The sequence below is a fragment of the Alternaria burnsii genome (assembly GCF_013036055.1).
Source record: "Alternaria burnsii strain CBS107.38 chromosome Unknown 730, whole genome shotgun sequence".
In the NCBI taxonomy this organism is placed as follows: Eukaryota; Fungi; Ascomycota; class Dothideomycetes; order Pleosporales; family Pleosporaceae; genus Alternaria; species Alternaria burnsii.
This window is the reverse complement of record NW_024066110.1, coordinates 1,431,523-1,450,876: the sequence shown is the minus strand read 5'-3', so window position 1 is coordinate 1,450,876 and position 19,354 is coordinate 1,431,523. Positions and strand designations below refer to the sequence as shown.

Genomic DNA, 19,354 nt, shown 5'->3' with positions numbered 1-19,354 from the left:
CAGAGAAAATCTAATCTGATCCGAGGCCGGCACGAGCACGGTCAGCTTGCAGCCAATGCAAGCGTCGAGTCTGGCCTCGAGGCGGGCCAGTATGGGTTTCAAATGCATTTCCAAGCCTTTGTTCAGCCGACAAATGCAGGACTAACTAGTCACGGAAACGGTCCTTGCGTGTTGTGGTGGGGAGAATCGAATCATAGCGCGTTGCGACGCGTCTGGCACAGACGGTTTTTTCGTGAGAGCTCGTGGCTGGGCAACGCGACGGGCAACATTGGACGAGATTCTCACCACACAATAGATGAAAAGACGACGATATGGGTATCGTTGAAATCCGCGCAGTCGATTATGTAGCCCGTACAAATTGAGGATAGAATCGAGTCCCCGTAGAGCAGAATAGATGTGATGATCCAAAGCGCGCATGGATGAGATCATAGCGTCTTTTCGCGAGCATGGCGCGTTAGTGGCTGGCAGAACGGATCGCCCAGTCACGTGTTAGCGTCGAGACGCGGATTTATAGTGAAGTCGCGTCTGCTCTTTCTCTCAGCACACCACATCCACCACCATCTTCACATCAGCGTTTCCACGAGTATTCTTGACCGCACACTCGTCTCTCTCTACACCATACAACGCTACATTTTAATCTTCACCTCACAATGTCTGCCGTTGAGTCTACGCCTTCCAAGCAGGTACGTTGCGATAAATCCGGTACTTATACGCGTTGATACTAACGCGTTGAATAGATTTCATCTGCCATTGACTCACTCAAGATGAACGACTCTCCCGCCAAGAAGCTTGACTTCTCGCCGGTCGAGAAGGAGAACACTTTCAAGCCCATCGTCGGTATCCCAGATGATTTCGAGGACGACCTAGAGGAGGCCAAGCCTACCGTCGCGCCTACGATCAAGGAGGAGGAGGCCATCGAGCCAATCCTCCAAGAGAACCCTGGACGCTTTGTCCTGTTCCCCATCAAGTACCACGATGTAAGTCTTACCCTTTTGATGTTTTCACGTGCCTTCCGCGTGGCTTTACGCGTCAAACGCGTCTTCATGAACACCCTTGCTAATTATATATCCACTACAGGTCTGGCAGATGTACAAGAAGGCCGAGGCTTCTTTCTGGACCGCAGAGGAGATCGACCTCTCCAAGGATCTTCACGACTGGAACAAGCGTCTCAACGATGACGAGCGCTTCTTCATCTCCCACGTCCTCGCCTTCTTCGCAGCCTCCGATGGCATTGTCAACGAGAACCTTGTTGAGCGATTCTCTAGCGAAGTACAAATCCCCGAGGCACGATGCTTCTACGGTTTCCAAATCATGATGGAGAACGTTCACTCAGAGACCTACTCTCTGCTCATCGACACATACATCAGCGAGCCCAAGCAGCGCAGGTATCTCTTCAACGCCATCGACAACATCCCCTGCATCCGCAAGAAGGCCGACTGGGCCCTGCGATGGATCTCCGACAAGAACTCCACATTCGCCAACCGCCTTGTTGCATTCGCCGCTGTTGAGGGTATCTTCTTCAGCGGTTCTTTCGCCTCCATCTTCTGGCTCAAGAAGCGCGGCCTGATGCCCGGTCTAACATTCTCCAACGAGCTCATCTCCCGTGACGAGGGCATGCATACCGACTTCGCCTGCCTTCTCTTCTCTCTTCTCGAGAACAAGCCTAGCCCAGAGTCTGTCAGAGCTATCATCACTGAAGCCGTCGAGATTGAGCAGGAGTTCTTGAGCGACGCACTACCATGCGCTCTGCTCGGCATGAACGCTACTCTCATGTGCCAATACATCGAGTTCGTCGCTGACCGTCTGCTGTTGGCCCTCGGCAATGTCAAGGTCTACCACGCCACCAACCCCTTCGACTTCATGGAGAACATTTCTCTGGCTGGTAAGACCAACTTCTTCGAGAAGCGCGTCGGCGACTACCAGAAGGCCGGTGTCATGGCCAGCACAAAGAAGCACGAGCAGCAGAAGGAGGGTTCATCGCCCACACCTGAGCCGCAAGGCCAGTCTGGTGATTTCTGCTTCGATGAAGACTTTTAGATGCTTCGCTTTCACTTCTTTCTCAAATTATCTGCCATTTTGTTTTTGTACAACACGTTGAACGTTTGGGTTTGGCACGGGTGCCGGATGTCTTCGTTCGCATACCCCCTTGCATTGATGAAGTAACCACTCTTCGCATTTTGGAGTCATGGCGTTGCTAGTTAGCTGGGATAGGCCTCTTGGATGAGTGACGCGGTAGGATAGCTACGGCATGCGGCAGCGATGGGATCAACGACCTATATATCATACCACTTTGGATAATCACGAATACACATCTTTCACACACATGTCTCTTCTTGAGTCATCCTTGTGATGGTTCTGCTTGTGCATAACGTGTGCATGTTCGGTCCGACACGCCACGCGACAGTATGCACGCTTGATCAATCAAGCTTTTCTGAAGCCTATCCACTTCCACCCTAACATGATCTATGTCCTGCAGGAAACATGCACCAGTCCCCAGGATAAATCCCGTGCGCTCGACACCCTCTGCAGATGTTACGCGCCGCCCAGACGAGCAAGGATTGATTTCAGGTACCGCTAGCCATGACGTCAGCAATGCGTGCGGCGTATCCGAGGTTGCCATCTTACGAAATCACGACAAGCGAGCTGGCTACTTGCAGACCGTCGTGCGCCTCTTTCAGCTTACACACGCCTGAGTTACTTACCCCGGACCAATTGCGCGATATGGGGAACTTGATGGCACTGTCCCTGCATATACGTCCAGACTTGGTGCGCCAGACAACAAAACGCTAGTTCGTAAACATCCGCGACCCTCCGCAACAAAATCCGACTCTCATCGCTAGAGTGCAGTGTGCACATTACGTGAATACCATCCGAACAAATTCACGGCATATAGATCTGTACAGTCATCGAGCGCTGTCAAGTACGACCAAGGCGGCGACGGGGTAGATCCATGTCGCTTCGTGACATGTCAACATGGCAGACACCCTTCCCAAGATTAAGGTGACAGACCCGTCCGTCGCTGGCAGAAGCGCTTTTCAGATCCAGGAGAATGGATCGTCAACAACAGTAGATGGTATGCCGTACATCACACCTATTGCTTTGTCTCATCACACCGAAAACTCCAAGATGCTTACTCCAGGGTTCATAGGCCCGTTGTCCAACAAGAAGCTCGTCGCAAAGCTTCGAAGCCCCACCTCACCTTCCGCGCAACCGACAGCCGATTTGCAAAACGGATACGTTGGCGATGGGACAAGATTGTCCGAAACGCCCATAGACCCGCTCTCGCAAGTATGTACAGATAAGGTTCGACATGCGGGGACGGACGCTAATCGCGCATCACCGTATAGCAAATCCTCCAGAGAACGAACACGTCGCCGGCTGTACAGAAACTACGATCGCAAAACACCGAGCCTCTATTGAGCCAATCGCCGACTTCGCCAAACGATGTAAATGCGGATAAGAAACTAAGCGGAGAGACGCCGCGCGATGCAAGCGGGGGCAAGGCAGACAAGAAGTAGGTCCCTCTACTCTGCTGTTCGCAAAGAGCATACGGAATGTGACGGGGCTGCTAGCCAAGGATTAGCGCGTACCTCGTATTAAGGCCTCCGGACCTGCGTATCGAGGTCATGTATGCGCTTGTTCCTCTGGTTGGCCTGAACATGCATATCCACATTAGCCTGGGGCGCAGTACAGTACGGCTGACTTCATATCTAGGAAGGTTTCATTTCTTAGTCGCTTCATCGGCGGCAACAAAAAGAAGAGCAGTACCCTCGATGGCGCAAGCGAGAATGGCTCTGAGGCAGACGATCTTCGATTGGAGGGTATGGACGCCCAGCTTTACGTCGACAATTTCAGCTTCAGTCCGAAGGTACCTCATCCACCGGCATACATAAAAGTGAGGACGAAGTTCAAGAAGGAGAAAGAATTTGATCGTGTTTTCCTGGCGCAGGAATTACGTTCTGGGTCGGATAAGAAGAGTCCGCCTGCGGCTGGATCAAACCCTGCACCTCAATCTGGGTCGGCAGCTACACAGAACCCCATCTGGGCGGTCGAGTTCAGCAAGGATGGGAGGTATCTTGCTGTCGGTGGGCAAGACAGGGTTATCCGGGTGTGGGCGGTGATTGAGAGCTCAGAAGGACGCCGCGCGCATGAGAACGCTGATAATGGAGAGGCAAAGTACCTGAGTGCGCCAGTCTTCCACCAGAAACCCGTTCGCGAGTACCAGGGACATACTTCAACTATCTTAGATTTGAGCTGGAGCAAGGTAAGTTGATATTGCTTAATATTTTCATGCATCGACTGACAACCATAGAACAATTTTTTGCTATCCTCTTCTATGGACAAGACGGTCCGTCTATGGCACGTAAGCCGAGATGAGAATCTATGCACATTCAAGCATTCCGATTTTGTTCCTTCTATACAATTTCACCCTACCGATGACCGATTCTTCCTCGCAGGATCCCTTGACGCAAAGTTGCGACTGTGGAGCATTCCGGATAAGAGCGTGGCTTTCTCGGTCACTGTGCCGGATATGATTACATCAGTGGCGTTCACACCTGATGGGAAAACATGTATAGCCGGTACACTTGGGGGTCTTTGCATGTTCTACGACACTGAAGGATTAAAGTGGCAAGCCCAACTTCACGTAAAGTCGACCCGCGGACAGAATGCAAAAGGTAGTAAAATCACTGGAATACAAGCAGCATATTGGCCTCCAGGCAGCGAAAGTGGTGAAATCAAGCTACTGATTTCGAGCAACGATTCGAGGTTGCGCATTTACAACATGAAGGACAAAGCTTTGGAAATGAAGCTCCGTGGTCATGAGAACAACTGCAGTCAGATTCGAGCTACGTTTGCCGATAGTAGTGGACATATCATATGTGGAAGCGAGGATCGGAAAACATACATCTGGTCGACTACCGCCACGGCTGAAGGCGAGAAAAGGAACCAGCGTCCGGTGGAAATGTTCGAAGCTCATAATTCGATCACGACATGCACTGTCATTGCCCCCGTCCACACTCGGCAATTACTTAGCGCCTCGGAAGATCCCATCTTCGACCTCTGCAATCCACCACCAGTTACGCTAGTATCGAAAGCTGAATCTGTCATATCGTCGAGAGCACCCACGGAGGTGGGGTCCACACACCCAACACCTGCGCCTACGGATACCCACTTCAAAAAAGCTGCAGGAAGCCCAGCATATATTGAGCGCTCGGCACATCGAGGTGGCAACATCATTGTTACAGCAGACTACACGGGTGCACTCAAGGTATTCAGACAAGATTGTGCTCACCAAAAACGCATACGAATGAGCGAGCAATGGGACACTGCTTCCATGAAGAGAACGTCAGGTATTGGACGGCCCAGCAGTATAATTTCGCGAACTAGTCGATCACGGCGAGATAGTGTATCTACACAACCACCAAATGACCGCATTATGACATGGCGACAAGGCATATCACACGGTAGTCTAGATTCGACTAACTCCCTTCCTCGTCGCAGCGCCTCACCCCGAAAGTCGCTAGCCGCCATGAGCTTTCACTCAACACCACACGAGTCCCCTGTCCTTCAACCTACCAAAACCAACGACACTTTCGACACCAAGCCTACTGGTACACCAAAAACATCCGTATCTATAGACCGTACTACCACATCTCTACGAAGCACTTCATACTCTGAAGCCTCGTCCCCTCTCAAGGAACAACCGACTGCTGTAGCAGATGACGAGGCAGCCCGGCGTTCTCGTAACCCTCTCGCCGTGTACAACGGTCAAAGCTGGCTTTTCTGGACAAATCGCGATAAGAGTGCATTAACAGCTGGGAATGTGAGAGACGAGGAGAGACCAGAGCTGCTTGGTCGTATGAGCACGATTAGTCAGATTAGTAGGCTGACAGATGAGCGGAGTGATGAAGGCAGGGAAAATGGTACTTAATACACTGATAGAAATTTCACTTCAAATGAGACAAGATTTTCAGGATTTTTAGAATTTTCAAGGGCCTCTCTGTCAGTATTGAAGATCATCACACTTGGATAATATCTCTGGAATCATCTTTCTTTTCACTCTTGCCATTAGCTACGAAATGAATTAATTGAACTCTACACTGTAGTACAGAAATAAACAACTACAGGTTTTTTTTCTGCGACAACGTCCGTGGTGCCTGCAACGGATGACCCTACCATCGTCTTGTAGCGATATTAGAAAACACCTCTAAGAGATCCGGTACATCTGTGACTACAGGGACATCGGTGGGAATAACGAGCTGACGCTTCACGTAAGTACCCGTTTCGAGGACGGGATCCCAGTCTGAGAAGGTCTCTGGAGCTACGATAGCGGAAGTGAAATCAGAAGAGAAGGCAGACGCGGCGGGAGTGGTGTATGTGGTAGTCTCCTTGACGGGATTCCAGTCGCTGAATGACTCGGGGGCAATGACAGGGTAAGTAAAGGACTTGGAGGAAGGATGCGTAGCCCAGACGACTTGGGGTCGTGTACGGGTCGTCAAAGTGGTCGCTTTTTGGCCTTCCAGATCACCGAGGGTGCTGGATGGGACAGAAGCGGAGTCATTACCGGGAAGACAGGCAGAGAAGTCATCAGTGATGTCGCGGATACTATCGTTGGCGAGTTAGTATCGCTAAACGTGCAAAGCAATGGGTTTGAAGGCTGGAAAGCTCACCCGTAAGAATCAGTTGAGGAGATGGAGATGTTGGAGCTACCACGTTGCTGTCCAATGTTGATAGCGTACCTGCAGTGCCATTAGAGATATCAATGTGTTTAGTGTGATCGGAACTAGCTTACTGTGTTGGCCAGTATTTGGAGAACAAGGCACAGTGCTGGTCGGTAGGGACGTTATTTCGACGCTGCATGTACGTATTGGCGAAGCGGCATTGGCGGCCCGAAGCATCGTGGGTCTCCTTACATATATCCATGCATCTTTGAGCGTCGAAGTGACCATCGGACCAGTTTTTCAGTCCCATATAAGTGTCCTCACCGTTGCAGTCGAGGGGTGCTTCGATAGCAGCGCCCATGTCATACTTCTCGATTGTGTAATCATCAGAGACCGAGGGTGTGGTGCCGTTGATGTCCTTGACATAGGCGTTAGAGCCGGCCATAACCACATGGAACTGCTCACGGAGCTGCCCGTGGTTGATGGCGATGTCGGGCAGGATGGTGCCGGACCACAAATCACACTCTACAAAGAAAGGGGAAACAGAATCAGTGCATGTTTCACATTACATTCGTACATGGGTACTTACTGATGATGGTTGTAGAAGGGGGATTTGGGCACAGTTCGGATGCAGGCGAAACAACAGGCTGACGCTCGAAGAAGATGGTGAAGGCGTTGCAGTCGTCATCGCTATTGCAAGCATGGGCACCTAAAGACAGTTAGTAAGACAGTTCAAGCGAGATGCTACTTGTCGATATGATGAGCTTCGACCCAACGTGCTACTTACACTGTTCGACGTTGTACTCGTCCATTGATATGTAATGAACAAACTGTGATGCCGTGTCGTACGTAGTGATCAGGTTGGCGTACGATTGAATGTAACCAGCAGGCGTAGTGGCGGACAATGCAGCGCCAGCGAAAGGAGCATAGGCTTGAAAAGCTTCCGGGGTGTCAGGCAAGATTGGGGTACCATGTCCCAGGGGAAGAGAGTCACAAAATGATCGGACAGGAGAGCTGCCCGGGGCAAGGGCTGATCCAAAGGCTGCGAGGTGTGAAAACACCATCCCAAGTTCGATGAAAATGAAAAGGAACAACATCTTGTCTTGTCTCCATACGAGATGAGTGTTGAACTAGCATGGGCGATGAAGGATGTTGAAAGAAAGATGTAGCACGGTTTTATATGTTCAGAACGAGAGGCAGGGGAAACTGTTAGTAGTAGTCGGGAAGTGGTACCAGACCAACGCAATTGTGCTCCATTACCAGTGCCATTCTGCCCCGTCCCCACTTGATACGTACTGCGAAGTTGCGATGCTCCCTCGGAAGGAACAAGAGAGATCAGTGCTGTATCCTCATTGTTCTGAATCCACAAACTTTTGAGCTCTACCACTCTGTCGAGCAACAAAGAACAATATTCTGTGGATAGAAGCAAATGGATCCTTGAACGACTGTGGTCTTCATGGCTCAAACTGGATCTTACTCAACGCTCGAGACAGAAGACCGTATACCCTCCAGAGACCCTAAGTGGGTCTGAATGCACAGAACCATTGCTATCAATACTTTCGTTCGATTGTTTACGATGTTACTCGACGATTGAGTGCGTACATGGCTCGGAGTGAGCTGCAGATGTGGTAACAGCCTCTGGCTTAACTTAAATGGGGGTCATGTATGTGTCATGTTAGCTCATATAAATCAAACAAAAGAGCTGATGAGTCCCTTCGGCACCACAGATACCGTGGAGATACGCGAAAACCACTCAAGGTCTTGAGCCAAGGCTTGCAAGCTAGCGATACGAGCGAGGTTCAACATCGTCACTCAGCTTGAGAAGCAACCAAAGCGACAAGGCGAAGCATGTTTTGTGGCATTTCAAGACACATGAGCCATAATGGATGATTGTGGTAGATGAGAAAGCAAGAAGCCAGTCACTCACCAAGCGAAAGGTAACCGCTGTTGCTAGTGCCAGACCCGCCCAAAACGTCATAGTCTCAACCGACCAAACCATCCAACATAGTACTCGCCAGTAACATTGAGGTCAACAATACTCTTTCAGTCACTTGATCGTTGCGTCCACCCCTTATTACAAGAGTTTCCGCTTTTTGAGCCAGGATATCAGAAATACGTACGTGGCCACAAAATCATGGGTCGCACCGAAAAATCGCAGGGTTTAGCGCCACCCGCCATCCGCAAGGATATTCGAGCCAAACAGGCGCGGCATATCGTCAACAAAGTTGTCCCAGCAATCTTGACGTCAAATGCAAGAGCCAGGAGAGGTGCGGACGGAAGTGAGCTTATTGCGAACCCTGGACCGATTGGAACAGTGGGGCAGGAGAGAAGGAGTAGGGACAGTGCACGTGTTGAGGTTGGCGAAGAGACGGAATATGTAAAGAGGAAGGGACAAGGGAGAAGAAAGGCTAAAGTCGCGAGGCTTGAAGAAGGAGAGGCGGATGGCAGGAGTGGTGAAAAGAGTGGTGATATGGGGAAGGATGTTGGTAAAGGTAAGGGAAAGGCAAAAGGCAAGAAACAGAATGATGCTCTCAAGGAAGAAATTTCGCACCTAAACTCGAAGACAGCTGTTACGCCACCACCTGTTTTGCCGAGCAAACAACGCAGTATACGAATCGTAGCCACAGATGGCCTTACAGCTGCACATATGCTTTCTCACCCATCTCTGTACAACGAATCCGCCACTTCCGCGCCGAAACAGCTGTCCAAGAAACAACCAAATACATGTATCCTCAACATGGCCTCTCCCCTCCGCCCAGGTGGCGGCCTCCTAACGGGCGCTACCTCCGCCGAAGAATCCCTTTGCGCGCGTACGACACTACTCCCTTCACTCAAGGAATCATTCTACCGCCTTCCAGAATATGGTGGCATCTATACACACGACGTACTAGTGTTTCGATCTGCCCTTCCGCTCGGCGACAACGCGGGTGAGCTACCTCCCACCGAACGCTGGTACGTTGACGTTATCAGCGCGGGAATGCTGCGCTTCCCCGAACTAGAGGGGGAAGAAGACGAAGAGAAGAGGCTGAGTAAGAAGGACAGAGAGGTTGTTGAAGCGAAGATACGAGGTGTTCTGAGGATAGCGGAACAGAAGGAAGTGAAGGGGTTGGTGCTCGGAGCTTGGGGCATTGGAGCTTATGGAAATCCAGTGAAAGATATCGCAAAGGCTTTTGCAAAGGTTTTGGGTGTTGGTTCTTCGTCGTCAGCGTCCACCGGAAAGAAGAATAGCAAGTCGCCATCGGTGGGTATCGAGGCATTTCCGGCCATTGAACACATCATCTTCGCGATCCCCAATCGTAAAATTGCTAGCGATTTTGCTGCAGCGTTCGGTGGCAGCATTCAAGTCGAAGACGGTCCTGGCGCTTCGAGCAGCGATGACGACGACGACGATGGCGAGGAAGACAAGGTGGCAGAGGAACTGAGAAACAAAATACAAGAGATGGAAGGTCAGATCAGTAAGGTTTGGAACCCAGATTTGAAGACAAGGCTGAGCTCTATACTGGAAGGCTTGAAAGCGCAATTGAGAGAGAGAGAAGGCACACCCGGAATGAGTAGCATTGATGGTGATGATGAGGACGAAGTAGGAGGAGTCGAAGAGAGCGAGGAGGAGGGAGAAGGTAATGACACAGAAGACGAAGTCCGCTCGTACGGGAGTAATGAAATTGGTTGTTACCACCCCAACCCTCACGACTGGTAATCAGAACCAGTACACTACTGGTAAGAATATATTGATGGGTATCTCAAAATTTCTATCTTCTAAAAGTCTCTTTTATACAGCAAGATTCAATGCTTCGACGCTCAAGCGGTTGCACTGGCAGCAGCCGGTTCTTCTAAAGAAGGCTCTGCTGGCTTTGGCTTGTTGGAGCTGTTCTTTTGTGCCTCTGTATTCGGTTCGTCCTCCAAACCCAGTTTTTTCAGGTCCACAGCCAAGGGATCAGACTCTTGTGTACTTTCAGTAGGCCCTTCATATCCTGGTGGTGGCAACGCCCAGTCGGGCAGGCCAGTCTCATAGTCCCACTTCCCTTCCTCACATCTGTATCTCCGGGCATGCAGGTAGATACCCAATTCGTGTGTACCTGGGTCGCTGTACAGATCGGTGTCGCATACCTTGCACTTTTCCCCTGTCATGCGTTCCGCTTTCTTCTTGTTGTAGGCATTGACCATCTCGTCGTGGTATGCGACGGCATCAGCGACTTCCTCTTTGCCCATGCGTGAGAGGCGGGACATGATATCTTCATCGTCCTCGTCTTCAGATTGACCGCGGCCGAGGGCTGGGCCAAAGACGCGCTGGTTGGCGTATATGGGATCGTTTGATATGGGATGGCCGAGGAATTGGAGGTGGACGCGCAGTTGGTGGGTGCGGCCTGTCACTGGCATGCAACGCACAATGGAATAGCCACGGAGCTTCTTCCACGGCTGGCCATCGGGACCTGCATCTCCTTGTTTCGCTTGATTTGCATTTCCGTCATCCTTTGGTGGGTAGTATGCCAGCCGCTTGAAGACCGTCTTTGCCTCCTTGCCGTTCGCACGCACGCGGTTCAGGCCGAGCTTGGGGCTGATCTGCAGGATGGGCTTCTCACAGAGGATCTCTCCTTGTGGGAATTCGCCCACGACTCGCGTGATGTACTCCTTCTTGACCGTCCTGCCTCTTATCTGTGCACTCAGTTCCTCTGCCGCCTGCTTGTGCTTGCCGATGAACATGATGCCACTAGTCAACCTGTCGAGCCGGTTGCATGGCAATGGATTCCAGCCATAGCCACGATCTGCCCTCATAATCTCGATGATGGAGTTGAAGTTGTATCGGCCAGCAGGATGTACGGGCATGCCCGCAGGCTTGTTGATGACAATCATGTTGTCATCCTCGTGGACGATACCGATGGGCTGCGCGGTACACGGGGGCTCGTGGCGGTGGAGAGTGTGGGATATGACGTCGCCGTTGTTGACTATTGTCTTGATGCTCGGCACCGGCTGGCCATTGAGGACGACGCGGCCCTCTTCTATGGCCTTCTGGTAGTACTCGGCAGGCCGGTCGCGGAACTCGCTAGAGAAGATGTCGAGGATTTCCCTTCCCCGCCATCGTTGCTTGCAGAAGGTGTTGTATGTGAAGTGGTAGGGCGTCACCTTGCGCAGGCCATCTTCGAGGTAGTATGGCGGTGGCCAGGGGTCGCAGGGCGTGATTGCGACGGCTGGAGGCTCTTTCCAGGGAAATTTGTCGTCGGGCAAGGGCGGGTATTTGTCGCGCGGGGGTGAAGGCACTAGGGCCATGGAGGGTGAGCCTGTGCGTGTCTTGGGCACAGGCAAGCGTCCCTTGGAGGCGAGGTATGCGAGGATGCGCGGAGAGGGCGCCAGAATCGCGGGGCCGAGGGGTCGAGGGGTCGAGGGGTTGAGGGTGCGTGTGGGAGAAATGTTGCGCAAGCCGAGGCAGACGTGGGATGCAGGGAACCTAGCCCGCCATGTTGCCCGTCTTGAGAGACGCGTCTTCCCTCGACGTCGACGGCAACAGAATTACACCATGGCACTACAGGCATTGAAATCGCGTCGACGAAGCGACTACAGCTTCCAGCTCGAGTATAGGACGAGATGGTGCGTCTCCTGCCTCTGCGCTCTGTCCAGTACTAACAACAGGAAGGAGCGACAACGACATGTACCATCACATGAACAACAGCGTCTACTACTATCTGTATATATACATCTCTCTCTCTCTCTCTCTCTCTCTCTCTCTCTCTCTCTCCTCGCTCCATTTCCTAACGACAACCAGGTTCGACTCGGTTGTCAACACGTACCTCATCCAACACTGCTCACTGCACCCACCTACCTCGCCACAGATCGGCCTAGTCGTACACTCGCATTGTGATTACCTCGCCCCAGTCGGCTTTCCCGCCGTTGCAGACCTCGCACTACGAGTCAACAAGCTTGGCAAGAGTTCTGTAACATACGAAATCGCCGTCTTTGAAAAGGGCCAGGACGAGGTCAAGGCCGTTGGCGAGTTCATCCACGTCTTCATCGACCGTGAAAGCCGCCGGCCTGGAAAAGATGGCATGAGTCAACAGCTGAAGTCTGGCCTGGAAAAACTGTTGACGGACAAGTCGAAGCTGTGAGATACGACCACGACTCCAACGTCACCGGTGGTGGCGCAGTACAACATCGGCCAACTGGGTGTGATAGCTGTCTAAGACACTTGGCTGAGCCATACGAATGGGCAAAACCGGCTCTGCGTCTGATCAGTCATGTTCATCATGGCCCTTAGCGTTATCTGCTGCCGAAAATTACATTCGCTCTGAGGCATCTGGAAGCGTATAAGTTCTTTGCCCATCATGGCGTATACGTCGCGATACTCATTCTTGGAGTAGTCACATCAGAAGCTTTTCGGGAGAATTGCATCAGAGCAATTTTCTGTTGTATGAGCGACAAGACGGACCCGTCTTTTGACTGTACAGGAATCTTGCTGGGGGCAACGAGTGTGAAGGGACAAACTCGGCAGCCTTGATACACCATATTATCTACCAGCTTGGCAAACGTCAAGACACGATATCGCGATCCGCAGTGCAGGATCAATTCGACGATAGCGAACAGAGACAAGCGGGGTAACGCTTAGGTACAGCCGGCAATACATTTCCGATACTGCACGTCCCTGACTGTTTTCTTTCCATTTGACCTTTCCAACGTTGGCATAACATTGTATACAAAGCTTCTTCACCTCGTTCACACTCAAGACCGACTTGTTCTGGCTATTCTTCCACGGCTTCATGCCACTTTTTAACGCGCCATCTTAAAAACTCATATTCCTATATTCCCACTATCCTATATCCGTCCAAATACCGCAATATGTCCACTTCCACGATTCATGGCCCAGGCATACTGTTTGTCCGCTCCCGCATCTCTCCCTCGGCCAATGACCTGCTCACCGAACCTGTGTTCCTAGCCTGGTACGACGACGAGCATATCCCAGAAGTAGTTTCTACATCTAGCATCCATTCTGCAATGCGCTACGTCGATGTTCACAAATCTTCACCCATTGGCGATTCCCAGAATCCGAAGCCTTTCTTAGCCTGCTACCCCATGGAGGATCTGGCTTTCACGTTGGGTGACGAGTTCAAAAAGATTGGCTTCAGGAGTAGTAAGCTTCCGGGCAGTGGCGTCATTTATGATCTGGCAGATATGGATGTCAGTTACCTGGGTTTTATGGATGCAACGAAGAGAACAAGAGAGTTTACAGGTGGCGAACAAAGATTTATCATCACATTAGGAATTAGACCAGGAAAGAAGATAGCAGAAGGAGAAGTCACCGAATTCTTTCAAAAGGTATGCATCACCAACGTTACTTCTGGTTGACATATTTGGCACATGTTTGTATTGAAGTTGATAATTCGATAGCAAACGCATACCATCGAACAGACACCACAGTACATACGCTCGGTGCGCTTCAAACTTCTCTACGCGAGGACTAATGCTCAGTCTCGTGCTCTAAAGGGGTTACCGACCACGGATGAGCCACATCCTGAGCCTTCCACTTGGCTCGCTATGCACGAGTTCGCAGAGTTGCCTGGTGAAGAGTTAATCAAGACGTTGAACGGTAGTGCGAAGAAGGCTGCTGAAGAGGAGAAATGGGGCGCAATGGAAATCGAGATACTTATTTGGAGACTGGATCGTGCGCATGGAGACGAAAGATTCTTCGATGAGTGAGGTCATGTTTGATGGTCAATCATCGTATCCTACACCTGATGGCTGTTTCAAAATCGCCTAATAAGTTGTAGGCAAGGTTATATACATACTCCATTTTTCTTCATCTCTCTCACAACACCTCCACATCCTGCTCAATGCTCATGTTCATGCCCTTCTCCCTCCTTCTCATCCCATGGATGTCCCTGTCCAACGCCCTCCCAGGGATCACCCTCCCAGGTCATCCAAGTACTGTGTCCCCTAACATTCTCCGCCAACTCCCCACACCTCCTCTGCTCCCAACTCTCCTTGCCCGCCACAACAGCCCAATGTTTCTGCGCCCTCTCCCCCCAGTATCTCGCCCGATCTTCAATTCCGAAGCTACTCCATGTGTATGCGAGAATCTCTTCATACTGTGGTAGCTCAGCGAAGAGTTCTTCTTGTTCCAGTTGCTCGATGAGTTTGGGGAGGAGGCCGAGGAGCTGCGGCGAGTCCTTCTCGTCAGTGGGGAGAACAGATTTCAAGGCTTTGATCTCGGAGAGGCGGTCGTTGGATTCCATCACTGTATCGTCATCTGCGGTGCATAGGGGGCAGGCGCACTGGAAGCCAAAGTTAGCCATCAAGGTCTTGACGCGGCGCCTGCGAGGACGTTTTTCGTAGCCATCTGCCATAGCATTAGTGACTACTTTGCTGATTGTGTAATTGGTGGTGACTTACAGCTTCGTGTGATCTCTTCACCGGGCTTGATGTCTCTGAGAGCGAAGACTTCGAATGAGAGGGTGTAATCGTCGAAGCGCCACAAGGTGTTTGGCCGGCACGCGTGGTTGATACGCTGGGCTGGAGTTAGAGAGAACACTAACAGGCAAATTGTCGGTCATGACTTACAGCGGCCTCGGGGATGACTGCCAACAGCTCTGGAAGCTCATCAACCCATGGCCATTTTACACCAATGCCGTTTGTCAGAACAATGTCCTCGACGCTGCCGTCTATGTTGACATCCAACACCTTGACCATCTCCCTGGTTTCTGCCGGCAACTGCTCGACTGCTTGCTTTAACACGTGCTGTGGTCTGTTCTCGGTTTCTGCCAGCGGCCTGGAAACAAACAGCACTGGTGTCTGCACAATCAGACTTTCGCCTGGGAAAATTCCAGCGATATCCTTTTTCGCAAACAACCCTTTTCCTTTCTCGCCTGCATATTTGACTTCCCACATGCCCATATTTTCACCAACCACGCCCTCCATGCCACCAATACTCATACCAAATGTCTCCATTGTAACACTAGCTGCGACCTCTGGAGTTACTACAAGGCTGACTCCGCGACCGTTATTGTAATCGGAATTAGTGTATGTGCAGAACGTTTGAGGACCCTTTGCTCCCACGGCTTCGTTTCCCTCATTTGGCATCACGACGTCAACACACGTAGGATTATGTGTCCATGGAAATGTGTCAGTCGTGGCGCCATCCTGTGCGACCGGACATATTGATGCAGGTTTGTTGATGAGTCCGTCTTGGATCGCCGGACTGCGCGCTGTGTAGAATAATTCCGCTCTAGCATTTGAAGCGCATAGAAGTGTGGAGAGGGCAACATAAGCAGGTAGATGCCGTCGCCGCGGCCACATTGCTGTAACCATCTTCCAAGCTCTTGATTTTATTGTCCCTTCTCCTCGAATGATGGACGATGCCGAATAAAAAGAAAGTGTCGAGGAAGCCAGACTTTCAACATCTTCAATGTCGGAGGAATTACTCGCGCGAAATTGGAAGCCACGTTTCACGATGGAAGGATCTCCGAAACCCCTGCTGCTGAAACATGCTGGGTGCTTGGCGGATGCATTGCGCCTGCATCTAGATTGTCTTGGGGATGCACGGAAGCCAGTGAGGTTTGGGGCTGTTACTGTTGTTTGATGAATCGATGAGCCGGAAGAATGGTTGATGTGGGGAAGGCTAGCTTCGGGGCCGGTTGAATGGCGCGCGTGGGACGTGAGAACATCGTCTTTGCTTTTTGTCTGACAACACAACTTGCGTGTTGCACGAGTCGATAGTGCGATACGTAGAAGTGACGCTTTGACACAATGTCCTTCTTCATTGTCCGTCTTAGGAGAAGCTCCATGCTTGTGTGTTGAGAGACGGCAGCCTCGGGGGCGAGGGCAGATCAACGCAATACCACCTTGGTTGCACTTCTCTTCATTACCTAGGTCAAACGGAGAAAAGACGATTGGCACTCTATCTTCTCCAAAATCAGATGGTTTACTTCATGACTGAGCACATCCAGAATGACGTCAATGGGAATTGGCGGCAGGGTTCGAGGCAGAATGTATCAATACACAAATTCAGTAGTATTGTACCTTCTAAAATACTTTCCAAGGTGACCTCAAGGGCCGAAGCATCAGTTGTCCCTATCTTGATGTTCATCATTGCAAGTATTGTACCTTGGATACTTCCCAACACGTGCCTCTTAGTCACTCTAAACAATCTTCAGCCAGCTCGGCTCCTCCTGCTCAAATGATTTGAAGCCCGGAGCAGGAATCTTGTCAAACAGACCACCCTTCAAGAACATTTTTGGCGATTCGTCACCCACTAAAGACGCAATGGGGCTATCATTTTGTTAGCAATACTCTCCTGATGCTACATGCATAATCAACTCACCATCCGCAGTTGCCGCAAAATTGTCGGGTAATCGAATTCCCACTCTTTGTATCGCTGTCCTTGTAATTCTTAAGATTGTTGCTCGGGTCATTGACTGTGACGTCAGATTTGTCGAACATGTAGATGATGGATCCAGCGCATGATCCGGCACGCCGGCAGTTGGCACTTGGAGAGTTAGTCCGAGACTACGCGCGGAGACTGGAACAATGACGCCTACCAGTAGCAGATAGCAGATTGCTCTGGTAAAGCAGGAATGGAAACCTTGATGCTTCCGCAGTTGCAACGTCCCTCAGTCATCCTGAATGAGTAAAATGTGGATTTAGGGTTGTGAATAGTTTGCTTTAGGGTTCTACTTCCTCAGGCTTCCGGTTGAGAAATAAGCGTTCAGCAAGGTGCGGTATCTTACTCGAATGAGAGGCTGCTGAGGGGGGTTTTAAATGAGGAGAACCTATATAGCTTACACTGTCCGCAACAGTAAACTGCTCTAGATTTATGACGCGTGTTGTACACAGTGGGGTTTGTGGAGGCAGCGGACTAGCATTAAAGAACCTCGGCAAACTAATCATACGAGTTGATTCGAGAAGTCGCGTCGTGGGATTGACCATCGCTATCCGGCACCTCGTCGTCTCTCGAATGATGTTCTGCACTGAGAGACTTTGAATGCTTTGACGATACCCGCGACGAGGCTGGCTTTTGACGGCGAATGGCCTTTTGAGGTATACGATGTCCTGTGGAATTCGACTGGTATTCTTACACAGCCAGTCCAGCAAAAGAGGCTTCCACGTGCCATGATTCGTAGTGATTGGTCTTGAAAAGGGCTGAGGTTCGGTCCGCGCGATGAGCTTTAGTTACATAGTGCTGTCACTAGTCATCCGCAGTGGGCGTACGAGGTTGTGGGATATACGGCGGTCTATCCATAAACCAACATTCTACTCTTGGAAATGCAGAGACTAGCAACAGTCAGCGAGACGCAGAGATCAGATAATATGGAAGAGATGAAGTGAGGTTGAAAAAGCAGATGTCCAATTCCCAATGGCATGCGCATCAGGCTAGCACGCCATTCAGTCCTAACGCGGCGTCATTCCGCGTTCACGCTCTCCAACATCAACCACAATGACACAACAACACAACCACAAAGCCTGGCACCAACACTACGCACGCATTGTCAAACTGCACATTACCCTAAAATGGTAGCTGAGCATCTCCGCGCCTTGCAACCAGCATTCCAACTAACCGGCCGCAGACGCGCGATTCTACAGCAACCTACCTGCACATGCACTCGTCGCACCACGCCGACCTCCTCGAGCAGTTCACGAATCTCACCTCGTCGCAACTCACGCCCGAAGACATTTACGTTCCCCCACACCTCCAGCCTGTAAACCCTGAGGACGAAGACGACGTTGTACCAGACCAGCACGCGGCATTCGGCATACAGCGAGCAACACAGACGAAGAAGGAACCAACATGGCGCGACTTGGGGCTCGAAGAACTGTTGCGACGGGGACCCATGGGCATTGGAGGCGGGAGTGCAAGCGGAAGTGCGGTCGCAGCTGGTGGTAGTGGAATTGTTGGACAGGGAAGAGAAGAGCCGGTTAGACTGGCGCTGGCGAGGCAGCCGGGTGCGAGGATGGGCGTCAGAGTAGGCAACGGGAGCAGTGAGAGCTCTAGAAGTGGCGGAAGCGGTGCTGCTGGGAATGGACTGCCACGATGAGGGGAAACAGCGTACTGGATTCGGACGTCGATATCAGCGCACGACTTTGCATCTGCTTGGAAACATGGGACACGCGCAGTGAGTCCTGTGGTATCCGTGATTTAGCTAGATCTGTCAGGCTGATCTGTGATAGCCCTTCACACCTGGACGATTGCTCTAGCTTCGCAGCCTACAACGATCGCTCTTCCACGCTACGTTGATTGGCATCTGTACGCGCACATCCAATACCGCGGGTGCTTTTGCCATGCTGTTGCGCGCAGAAGACCCTAGTACGGAACAGGCGCGGCACCCGGACTTGTTCGCGTAGAGACTCGAGATTCATATAGTGCTGGGATTCAAAATGTAAAGCAATTTACTAATGGTCTGGAGCACTTGTAACTACAAGAACCATCGTCACGTGTTACTATCAAGAATTCTGTATATGGTGGTTGAAGCCGACAAAGGATCGATGCGAGCATGTTATTTCTCTGTACACAGTGAAAGCCTCTTCAGGTCGGTGATTGCAGCTCTGTGGTCTATTGGCATTGTCCACGACACATAGTACAGGGACATGCTGTCATCCGCTTGAACCCTGCGCTCAAGCAAGAGATGCAAAACACATGCCCACATGGTGTTCGGACGGCTTCGAAAGTCTGCTCAACAGAGGTCGTCCCATATGCGGCGGGTAGTTGGCCAAGG

At 51.2% G+C, this 19,354-nt stretch overlaps 9 protein-coding genes across 9 annotated transcripts; 5 read left to right on the top strand and 4 right to left on the bottom strand.

The window, feature by feature from the left end:
- Positions 1-650: 650 nt before the first annotated feature.
- GT037_003899 (ribonucleoside-diphosphate reductase subunit m2) lies at positions 651-2,037 on the top strand (the record flags this gene model as incomplete). Its single annotated transcript, XM_038928946.1, has 3 exons — positions 651-683; positions 738-977; positions 1,078-2,037. The coding sequence occupies 3 exons, from the start codon at positions 651-653 to the stop codon at positions 2,035-2,037; spliced, it is 1,233 nt and encodes a 410-aa protein (XP_038788653.1).
- Positions 2,038-2,973: 936 nt separating this feature from the next.
- GT037_003898 (wd40 repeat-like protein) lies at positions 2,974-5,932 on the top strand (the record flags this gene model as incomplete). The annotated part of the gene is made up of 4 exons (XM_038928945.1): positions 2,974-3,288; positions 3,348-3,514; positions 3,715-4,264; positions 4,313-5,932. 4 exons carry the CDS (start codon positions 2,974-2,976, stop codon positions 5,930-5,932), a joined length of 2,652 nt encoding a protein of 883 aa, XP_038788652.1.
- Positions 5,933-6,173: 241 nt separating this feature from the next.
- On the bottom strand, positions 6,174-7,759 carry GT037_003897 (uncharacterized protein; the record flags this gene model as incomplete). The annotated part of the gene is made up of 5 exons (XM_038928944.1): positions 6,174-6,606; positions 6,672-6,740; positions 6,794-7,187; positions 7,252-7,371; positions 7,450-7,759. 5 exons carry the CDS (start codon positions 7,757-7,759, stop codon positions 6,174-6,176), a joined length of 1,326 nt encoding a protein of 441 aa, XP_038788651.1.
- A 1,037-nt stretch (positions 7,760-8,796) lies between these two features.
- On the top strand, positions 8,797-10,359 carry GT037_003896 (uncharacterized protein; the record flags this gene model as incomplete). The annotated part of the gene is made up of 1 exon (XM_038928943.1): positions 8,797-10,359. One exon carries the CDS (start codon positions 8,797-8,799, stop codon positions 10,357-10,359), a length of 1,563 nt encoding a protein of 520 aa, XP_038788650.1.
- A 101-nt stretch (positions 10,360-10,460) lies between these two features.
- Positions 10,461-11,927, bottom strand: GT037_003895 (drap deaminase; the record flags this gene model as incomplete). The annotated part of the gene is made up of 1 exon (XM_038928942.1): positions 10,461-11,927. One exon carries the CDS (start codon positions 11,925-11,927, stop codon positions 10,461-10,463), a length of 1,467 nt encoding a protein of 488 aa, XP_038788649.1.
- A 247-nt stretch (positions 11,928-12,174) lies between these two features.
- Positions 12,175-14,345, top strand: GT037_003894 (uncharacterized protein; the record flags this gene model as incomplete). Its single annotated transcript, XM_038928941.1, has 5 exons — positions 12,175-12,245; positions 12,292-12,342; positions 12,421-12,756; positions 13,376-13,964; positions 14,037-14,345. 5 exons carry the CDS (start codon positions 12,175-12,177, stop codon positions 14,343-14,345), a joined length of 1,356 nt encoding a protein of 451 aa, XP_038788648.1.
- Positions 14,346-14,476: 131 nt separating this feature from the next.
- On the bottom strand, positions 14,477-15,953 carry GT037_003893 (uncharacterized protein; the record flags this gene model as incomplete). Its single annotated transcript, XM_038928940.1, has 3 exons — positions 14,477-14,985; positions 15,039-15,153; positions 15,207-15,953. The coding sequence occupies 3 exons, from the start codon at positions 15,951-15,953 to the stop codon at positions 14,477-14,479; spliced, it is 1,371 nt and encodes a 456-aa protein (XP_038788647.1).
- Positions 15,954-16,783: 830 nt separating this feature from the next.
- Positions 16,784-17,262, bottom strand: GT037_003892 (uncharacterized protein; the record flags this gene model as incomplete). The annotated part of the gene is made up of 3 exons (XM_038928939.1): positions 16,784-16,913; positions 16,966-17,130; positions 17,183-17,262. 3 exons carry the CDS (start codon positions 17,260-17,262, stop codon positions 16,784-16,786), a joined length of 375 nt encoding a protein of 124 aa, XP_038788646.1.
- Positions 17,263-18,152: 890 nt separating this feature from the next.
- On the top strand, positions 18,153-18,676 carry GT037_003891 (uncharacterized protein; the record flags this gene model as incomplete). Its single annotated transcript, XM_038928938.1, has 2 exons — positions 18,153-18,155; positions 18,209-18,676. The coding sequence occupies 2 exons, from the start codon at positions 18,153-18,155 to the stop codon at positions 18,674-18,676; spliced, it is 471 nt and encodes a 156-aa protein (XP_038788645.1).
- Between the last annotated feature and the right edge of the window lie 678 nt (positions 18,677-19,354).